The sequence below is a fragment of the Corapipo altera genome, unplaced genomic scaffold, assembly GCF_003945725.1.
Source record: "Corapipo altera isolate COAL_440 unplaced genomic scaffold, ASM394572v1 268, whole genome shotgun sequence".
NCBI classification, from domain to species: domain Eukaryota; kingdom Metazoa; phylum Chordata; class Aves; order Passeriformes; family Pipridae; genus Corapipo; species Corapipo altera.
The window spans coordinates 10,159,315-10,167,832 of NW_020884901.1; the positions used below are offsets into that span (position 1 = coordinate 10,159,315).

Here is an 8,518-nt window from a genome sequence, read left to right on the forward strand (position 1 = left end):
TCTCACCAGCTCTGGGGATTCCTGCACCCTCATTCGTGTTGGGCCCAAAGGAACACCCTCATGTTGTGTCAAAACCTGGTGCCCTGTCCTGCCCCTCTGCTCTCCCAGCCCCTACTTGTTTCCTGGAACCCCCCAGCCAGGGGAGCAGCAGCTGTGGGAGGTTTGGGGGGTGCACTGGGGGCTCCAAGCAGGTTGTGGCTCAGAGCAGAACCGGAGTTTGAAAAGACACTTTGTTTTATCAGCTCTGTGGCTTAAGCTCACGTGGTTTCTTTTGCTGTTTCCTGGGTGGCTTGGTGACAGCAGTGAAGCTGACTCTGCTGGGGAATCTCTGTCACAGAAATCCCTCTTCACCACGTTCAGCATTGGGTTGCTGGGCATTTTAAAAGAGGGTGAGTTCACCTGTGGGGTGTGTGTGAGATGCTCTGAGCAGCAAAGTGAGCAGTGAGGAGATGCAGCAGCTTTCTGCTCACAGGCCGAGATTGTGGCTGTGCACGAGCAGGTGGTTTTTAGGGGTGTTTGTGCTCTGGCTCAGCTCTTTCTGTACAGCTGGGGCTGCACTGGAGGTGTTTGCCAGGCCAGTGACAGGCTCTGGGTACGGGTTTAGCAGATTGGTGTTGGCTGTGTTGAGCAGGGAGAGACAGTTTTCTCCTGGCTGTGATGTGCTTGGGTGGCTGGTTGTGAAATGTTTGCTTTTATTCTGACTTTCAGGCCATCACTAGAGCATTTCAAAGGTGAGTTTTGTTTCTCAGAGGTGGCAATGTCTTTTACAGGTTGCCTTGTGAAGAATCCCTGGGGTGATTTTCCCAAAGTTTTTGTATTAACTTTGCTGATGAGCTGCTTTCAGCTTTTCCCTGTTTCCAGGCCCCACTCCAAGGTCTGTGCTTTGGCCTTTTCTTGCTCCTGTAGTTTTCACTTCTGCTTGAGAATCTGTGCTACCAAGCACCACATCATCTGTTTCTACTGCTGTGGACTCTGATGTCGTTCTCCCTTTGTGATTCATTTCCCTCTTTTGAGTCTTTGGATGCTGGCAGTCATGGAAGGTGTCCCTGCCCATGGCAGGGTGTTGGGACTGGGTGATCTTTAAGGTCCCTTCCAACCCAACCCAGTCTGGGATTCTGTGCCAGCTCCTGCAGTTGTGCATTGACAGTGTCACACAGGATCACTGAGGTTGCAAAAGCCCCCCAAGATCATTGAGTCCAACCTTTGATCAGTCCCCACCTTGTCCCCCAGCCCAGAGCACTGAGTGTCACATCCAGTCATTCCTTGGACACCTCCAGGGATGGAGACTCCACCACCTCCCTGGGCAGCCCCTGCCAATGCCTGAGCACTCCTTCCATGAAGAAATCCTTCCAGAAAGAATCAGTTGAGCAGGTTCTTGGCTGATGTTCTGACCCAAAAAGTCAAGGAAGAAACCTTTCCCTAATTCTCTTTGTTGTGACATGTTTTTTTTAAGGATTCCTCTCCCAATATCATCCTTGTAAAATGTGATGGCTCTAAGGCATTCAGTGCTTGTAGTGGGTGTGTTGGTGCACTTATTACACAGGAATTTCACTCTGTTTGGGTTTTTTTTGAGTGTGTGGTTATATTTAATGTGTCATTTTTGCATGCTGAGGATTCCTGTTGTATCCTTGTGGATCTCCTCAGTCCACAGTCCACCCAGGACCAAACCTTAGAGATTTAATATTAACTGCAGCGGTCTGAGCTTGTTAAGACACAGTAATGTTATGTGTCACTTTGTGGTCCCTTCTCCCAAAGGTAGTTGAGCAGTTGGCTGTCTTGTTTATTTGCTTGAAAACACAAAATTCCCAGCCTTGACAGCTTGCTCCAAACCTCTCAAAAACTTGGAAAGCAGCAGGAAAAACAGCCTCCATTTCCCTCTCAGAAATAAACATGATTCCTTTGATGTCTTCACTTGGCATCCAGGCTTCTGTATCACTTACATGTGAGGTTGGCAGCTTTTTCCTTACACCAAGAGATGATGTAAATCTCCTGGCACAGTTTTGGGAGGAATCTGGGTTCATGGGAACTTGGATTTTTCAAAGCAGTCAAATGTGCTGCAGCCAACGTGTATGTGCTTACCAGAGCTGTTGACTGTGTTAACCTGGCATCCCTCACCTCCCAAGGCCACCCTGATGGGTACAGTACACAGAGAAAAGAGATTTGGGGCTGAGATGAATTCCTGATTTAATCATTAATCAGAATATATGGGAGAATCTGAAGGGCAGATTTAATCATGACAAAACACCTGTGTGTGTGGGAAAGTGTGCTGATCTGAATTACTCTGCTGTCACCCTGCCAGTGCTCCCCCTCCCTCAGATGCTCCCCTGGAATTCCACCACTGTGGTGTCTCTGGGGCAGTGTTTCCCTGGGTGGATGATCCCTGTCCTGGAGCACTGGAACGCAGCCCTAGGTTAGATGTGTGCTGCACAACACGAGGTTTAGTGCCCTCCTTCTGTCAGAGGAAGATAATTTCTGGTACTGCTCCCTTTTCTATGAATTCAGAGCAGCTTTTGGCTTCCTGGAAAGCCACCCTGCACACGGGCAGCGTGGGCAGCCACGGCCACGGAGCTGTGGAGGGCACGGCTGGGGTTTGGCTGCTGCTCAGGGAAATAAATCAAGGGGCTGAGGCTGGCAGCTGCAGCTGCAGGGGATGTGGCTTCAGCTCCTCGTTGGGCTCACTCCTGCCTGCAATAGCTCCCACCTAACATGGGAGTGTGTGTGGCATTTCCCTGCAAAGGGATAATTCAGCCTCGGTGCATCTGCCAGGGAGCACCTGGGGAGGTGCAGCCCGAGCTGCTGCTGGGTCTGCTCCCTGTCAGAGGGAGGTGACCTGGGCCCTGGAGCAGACTGGGCTCTGGGCTGACCCTGCTCAGGGTGCAGTGGGATGGTTTGGTTCCTTAGGGCCTCATCCTGCCGTGTGCTGGGCGCTGAGCAGAGCGTGGTTGGGCATCCAGGGTAGAGCTGGTGGCAGGGCTGGGACAGCGACTGACTCCCCTGCTCCAGCCTTGCTTCTGTGGCAGTTTAAGACCTAAAATGAATGAAGTGAGAGTGGGGGAAGGCAAGGCAAGGAGGGGCAGCCACTGTCAGGAACTGGGAGCAGGTGAGTCAGCTGGACATCAGCCTCATCTCTGCTTCACAAATTTAGGGATGGAGGGACCCAGTCGTGCAGTTACTCAGCACTCACAGGGTCTGCAGACCCTCTGAGGGGTCTCGGGGAGGGCTGTGCAGCCAGGGCAGGGCACCGTGACCTTAGAGGTCTTTTCCAAAATTAGTGGTCCTGTGATTCTGTGATTCTGAAATGGTGCAGACCCCCATGGGGTGCAGGGTCCTCCAGCCAGCCTGCCTCACCCTGGGCTGGGTTTGTGCAGCTGGGCAGCCCCTGACTTCACAGCAGAACCAGACTGAGCCAGGGCTGTGCTCATCTCTAAGCCTGGTGCCACCTCCCCCCACTGCTCCCAGCACCTCAGGGTGGGTTGATTAACAACTGGGGCTTTGTAGCAGGAAAGAGATTGCCCTGCCCAGCCCTCTCCATCCCTCCCTGTTCCTGTTTTACCTGCTTTGCAGGTTTTCTGCTCACAGCCCTGTCCTTGCCAGGCTCTTGGCTCACCCTTGCTGGGGGAGGAGCAGCCAGGCCCACCATGGGGGTGGGAAGGGACAGGAACTGAGGTTTGGGTCTCTCCCAAAAGCAGGGTGAGCTGAACCTGCTGAGTTCTGTTTTGTGGGAAGTCAGGCCAGGGGCAGAGTAAAGATGAGCAGCATCTTTGACTCTCCAGGGCTTCGTGCAAGGGTGTAGAGGTGCGTGGGGAGTCTGGGCTTAGGTGAGTCTCTGCCTTGTTCTGGCCCTGGCTGAGAGAAGAAGCTGTGGGAACGGCTGTGCTGGCACCCTGGGAGCAGACGTGTCCCCAGCAGTGATGTGTGAGGAGAGGGTGGTTGTGGTTCTGTTTCTGATGGCCATAACTGCTTCATGTGGTTCAGGTGAGGGCTACCAACTCTGTGCTCACAGTGTGGCTTCTCTTTCAGGCTCACAGGAGATTCACATCGATGAGAGAACCCTCAGCCCCCACCTCAGCCTGTCAGAGGACAGGAGAACGTTGACCTTCAGTCCCAAGAAAGCCAAGGTGGACTTGGACTGCCCGGAGCGGTTTGACCACTGGCCCAACGCCTTGGCCACTGCAGCTTTCCACTCTGGGCTGTGTGCCTGGAAGGTGGGCGTGGAGCAGAGCTGTGCCTACAAGCTGGGGGTTTGCTACAGCTCCGTGCCCAGGAAGGGCTCTGCCAACGAGGGCCGCCTGGGATTCAATGCTGCCTCCTGGGTGTTCTCGCGCTACGACCGGGAATTCCGGTTCCTGCACGCGGGGCAGCCCCAGCCCGTGGAGCTCATCAAGGCCCCGGCCCAGATCGGGGTGCTGGTTGACTTTGCGGGGGGAGAGGTGCTTTTCTACGACCCCGACTCCTGCACCATCCTCTTCTCCCACAGGGAGACCTTCACGGAGCCCGTCTACCCCGTGTTTGCCGTGGCACACCAGAGCATCTCACTGGTCCAGTGAGCAGGGCCTGAGTGTGACTGTGTGTGCTCTGCACTGTGCCCTGGGGGGAAAGGAGCCCAGGCAGGGCTATGGGCTGTGTACAGTGTTCAGACAACACCTGCTTTCACACTACAGCTGTTCTTCATGTGTTTTACAGCAGCTCTCCTCTCCTGTGTCTGCCGTGCTGGGGCGAGGGGTCAGGGAACGCCTGGCTGGGCCAACTGCTCTTAGGTGGATTGTTTAATTTCTGCCTGACCAAGGGCAGCTTTCCAGCCTGGCGAGAGGCTGTGAAAAATGGGACAAACAGTAAGAGGTGTGTATGGAGAGATGGCAGGGAGGAGGCATGTGGAAAGGGAAATAACAGCTCTACAACTCCCTGACAGGAGGGTGGAGCCAGGTGGGGCTTGGTCTGTTCTCCCAAGTAACAAGTGACAGGACAAGAGGAAACAGCATCAAGCTACTCTGGGAGGGTTCAGGTTGGGTATTAGGGAAGGTTTCTTCACTGAAAGGGTGGTCAGGCATTGGCATAGCTGCCCAGGACAGTGGTGGAGTTGCCAGCCCTGGAGGGGCTTGAAGGGTGTGTGGATGTGGCACTTGGGGACATGGGTAAGTGGTGGCCTGGGTAGTGCTGGAGGAATGGTTGGACCTGATCCTAAAGGTCTTTTCCAACCTAAATGATTTCGTTAGTCTCTGATTGGGACCCAGCTGGAGACACACTTTTGGGAGGAGCTGCCCCATTGCAGAGCAGGACAGTGCAGGGAGTTGTCCCCTGCTGGGACAGGGGCACCCCTGAGGGGCTGTGGCTGCTGTCCAAGCAGGGGGGCAAGCAAAGAGCAGCAGAAAGAAGCCAAACCTGAGGGTCACCAAAGGGAGTGGGGGTTGAGGTTAACATGGTGCAAACACAGGGAGCTGATGGAAGGCAAGGAGGAAGGAGAGGTGTTGGCCTGGAGTTGAGCCAGGGAGCAGGGCAAGGGGTTTAAAATGGTCATCTTTATTTCTCACTGCCCAAATCAGTGAAGTTTTTTAATTGTCAATTTGTTAAGTGAAGTTGCCCAACTCCAGACTGTTCAGTCTACAGAGGGAGACCTGCAGCCACCTCCTGCCCACTCCTGTTGGGAAGAGGGGGATGCAAGGCTGGGGTACACTGAGGTGTGCAGGGCCTCTGCAGGGGTGGCCCGAGTGCTCTGTTTGGGCAGAGCTTCCCTGGGATGGGGAGCCTGAGTGTTCTCTTTGAGAGCTTCCCTGGGACTGAACCTGCACTTGCACTGGGGGATTCTTGATCCTCTCCCCAGGGTGACTGAGAAGGGATAAACCCCAGTGTCTGCCTCCATCTCACCTGCCAGAACGAACCTCTGGAGCCTGACCCATTCCCAGCCCCGTTAAGGGAAGACAGCACTGCTGACACCACCCCCTTCTGGAGTGTTTTTAGAGCCGTGAAACAAAGCAGCAGCACCACTGGCTGTCAGATATGTTTTATTGCAGGAACACCCCTCCTGCTCCGCAGGCTCCCTGTGCTTGATCCGCTCGCTGCTGTTCCCTGCCCCCTGGCAGCAGGGAATCCAACATCAGGACCAGTTCAGCACCCGGCAGCAGTGCTGGGCTCCTCCAAACCGCAGCTACCCCTTCTCGATCCGGGCCAGGAGGTGGCTGAGGGTGGGCAGGACGTGCTCAGGGGGCACCTCGGGCTCCGGGCCGTGCCCAGCCGTGCGGAGCAGGAAGCTGTGCATGCCCACGGCCCGGGCCGCCCGGTAATCCCGGGTGTAATCATCCCCAACGTGAGCCGCCTGCTCCGGGGGGACGCCCCCGAGCCGCAGGGCCTCCTCGAAGATCCTCCTGTTGGGCTTGGCGACCCCCGCGGCCTCGGAGGTGAGCACGAACTCGAAGTGGTGCCGCAGGTTGCACTGCGAGAGGATGTTTTCCAGCCGGTTGTCGAAGTTGGACACGACGCCCATGCGGAAGCCGCGCTGGCGGCACCGGCTCAGGGTCTCCTCGGCCCCGGGCAGCAGCTCCCAGTTGTGGGAGCTGCAGTAGTCGCGGTAGAGCTTCTCTGCCAGCGCCGTCAGGGCTGCACCGTCCTGCACCCCCGAGAGCACGAAGGCCTGTTTGACCACGTCCACCCACCACTGCCGGGAGCTGAGCCCCTGCCCCCGGCCGTAGTTGGGGAAGCGGCGGCTCTGGGCCCCGTAGGCCTCCCGGAACGCCCGTCCCAGAGCCTCCGGCTGCACCTGCAGCCCCTGCGCCCGCGCCTCGGCCGCGTAGCTCTGCCCCACGGGCCGCCGCAGCCGCAGCAGAGTGTCCTTCACATCCCAGGTCAGCAGGCGCAGCCTGAGCATGGCCTCGGGTACAAGGGCAGCCAGGGACACAGGCGAGAGCCAGGCGCTCCGAGACCGAGTCAGTGCCGGTCACATCGGAGGGGTGCGGGCACCCCGGCCCTCCGTCCACCTCACTCCCGGGGGCAGTGTCCCTCGTGGGGGGCTCAGGGCCCCGCTGGGGTCCGCACGGACACACGGCAGGGACGGAAAACCCTGCTGCGAGCGCCAGGGGCGAAGTCCGCCAGGCCGGGCAGCGACACTCCCCCCGCGGGCGCTGCGGCCGCGGCGGGCGGGGCACCGGGGCTGGACCGGGCTGGGGCACAGCCGGCACCGCAGCGGGGCTGGACCGGGCTGGGGCACAGCCGGCACCGCACCGGGGCTGGACCGGGCTGGGGCACAGCCGGCACCGCAGCGGGGCTGGACCGGGCTGGGGCACAGCCGGCACCGCAGCGGGGCTGGACCGGGCTGGGGCACAGCCGGCACCGCACCGGGGCTGGACCGGGCTGGGGGGACGGGGCACAGCCGGCACCGCACCGGGGGTGTGCGGGGCACGCGGGGCCGGGCCCGGGGAAGGTGCACGGGGTGTCCCGTAGAGGGCGGGTGCGGGGTACCGGTGTCCCTCGGGGGGTGCGGGGCGGGCCCGGGGCTCACCGGGTTCCGGGGGCTGGGAGTACTCGCGGTGCCGGGACCCACCTGCACCGCCCCCCGGAATTCCCGCCCATCCCGGAATTCCCGCCCAGCCCGGCAATCCCGCCCAGCCCGGCACTCCCGCCCCGCGGCCGCAGCCCCGCGCTCAGGCCCGTCCCGCCGCCTCCTCCCGCAGCCAGCGCAGCAGCTGCGGCGCGAAGTAGGTGATGATGATGTCGGCACCTGCGGAGAGACGAGAGGCTGCAGCCGGCCCGGGGACAGGCGGGGGACGCGCGGGGGGCACGGGGGTGCAGCCTCACCTGCCCGCCTGAAGGCCGTCATCGCCTCCCGCACCGCCGCCTCCAGCCCGAAGGCTCCCGCCTGCGCCCCGTGCCACAGCATAGCGAACTCCCCCGAGACGTGGTACACGGCCAGCGGGTGCGTGGGGTGCTGCGGGGACACGGTCAGCCCCGCACATCAAACGCACAGCCACAGCCCCCCAGTCCCTCCCCGGTGCTCTCCCTGCCCGGCAGGAGCTCACCCGAGCCTTGACATCCCGCACGAGGTCCAGGTAGGGCATCCCCGGCTTCACCATCAGCATGTCTGCTCCCTCCCGCACATCCCGGTCCTGCCACGGGAACACGGCACAAGGGGGACAAGGACAGAGTTTCCAGCGAGGCCCGGGTTGGTTTTCCAGGATGATCTGCTGAGCCCCTCCCGGCCACAGGAGCCCAGCTGTGGGCTGACACTCCCCTCACACACACAGTGCCTGGACAACGCAGGTGGCTGCATGCCCCTGAATCTGATGTCCCATCACAGGGGCACCAACTCCACAGCTCCCACTGCCCAGTCCTCAAGCACACACTGGGACCAGCTCTGGCAGGCTGATGGACCTCGTGTTTCATTTATCTCATGGAAAGGGAAGACCCTTGATCTTTTTGGCTGGTTTGCCTCCCACCCCCTTTTGACTCTCTTGCTCTCCCCAAGCCCTGGGGTGATCACCTGGGCCCCACTGAGGGTGTCCAGCCCCACAGCCATAACCCCACGTGCCCC

General features: G+C 59.4%; 3 protein-coding genes across 3 annotated transcripts in view; 1 reads left to right on the forward strand and 2 right to left on the reverse strand.

Annotated features, from left to right (window-relative positions):
* BSPRY (B-box and SPRY domain containing) overlaps positions 1 to 4,680 on the forward strand; it is a 9,693-nt gene extending 5,013 nt beyond the window's left edge. Inside the window, exon 6 of the mRNA XM_027649736.1 lies at positions 4,021 to 4,680. Coding sequence (XP_027505537.1) covers positions 4,021 to 4,547 — 527 coding nt within the window. The 3' untranslated portion in view covers positions 4,548 to 4,680. The remainder of the gene's footprint in view (positions 1 to 4,020) is intronic.
* Positions 4,681 to 5,982: 1,302 nt separating this feature from the next.
* On the reverse strand, positions 5,983 to 7,106 carry HDHD3 (haloacid dehalogenase like hydrolase domain containing 3). Its single transcript, XM_027649739.1, has one exon. The coding sequence runs from the start codon at positions 6,857 to 6,859 to the stop codon at positions 6,143 to 6,145; it is 717 nt and encodes a 238-aa protein (XP_027505540.1). The 5' UTR covers positions 6,860 to 7,106; the 3' UTR covers positions 5,983 to 6,142.
* Positions 7,107 to 7,457: 351 nt separating this feature from the next.
* Positions 7,458 to 8,518, reverse strand: part of ALAD (aminolevulinate dehydratase) — an 8,812-nt gene continuing 7,751 nt past the window's right edge. Inside the window, exons 10-12 of the mRNA XM_027650368.1 lie at positions 8,007 to 8,093; positions 7,786 to 7,915; positions 7,458 to 7,708 (exon numbers count right to left, since the gene is read on the reverse strand). Coding sequence (XP_027506169.1) covers positions 7,632 to 7,708; positions 7,786 to 7,915; positions 8,007 to 8,093 — 294 coding nt within the window. The 3' untranslated portion in view covers positions 7,458 to 7,631. The remainder of the gene's footprint in view (positions 7,709 to 7,785; positions 7,916 to 8,006; positions 8,094 to 8,518) is intronic.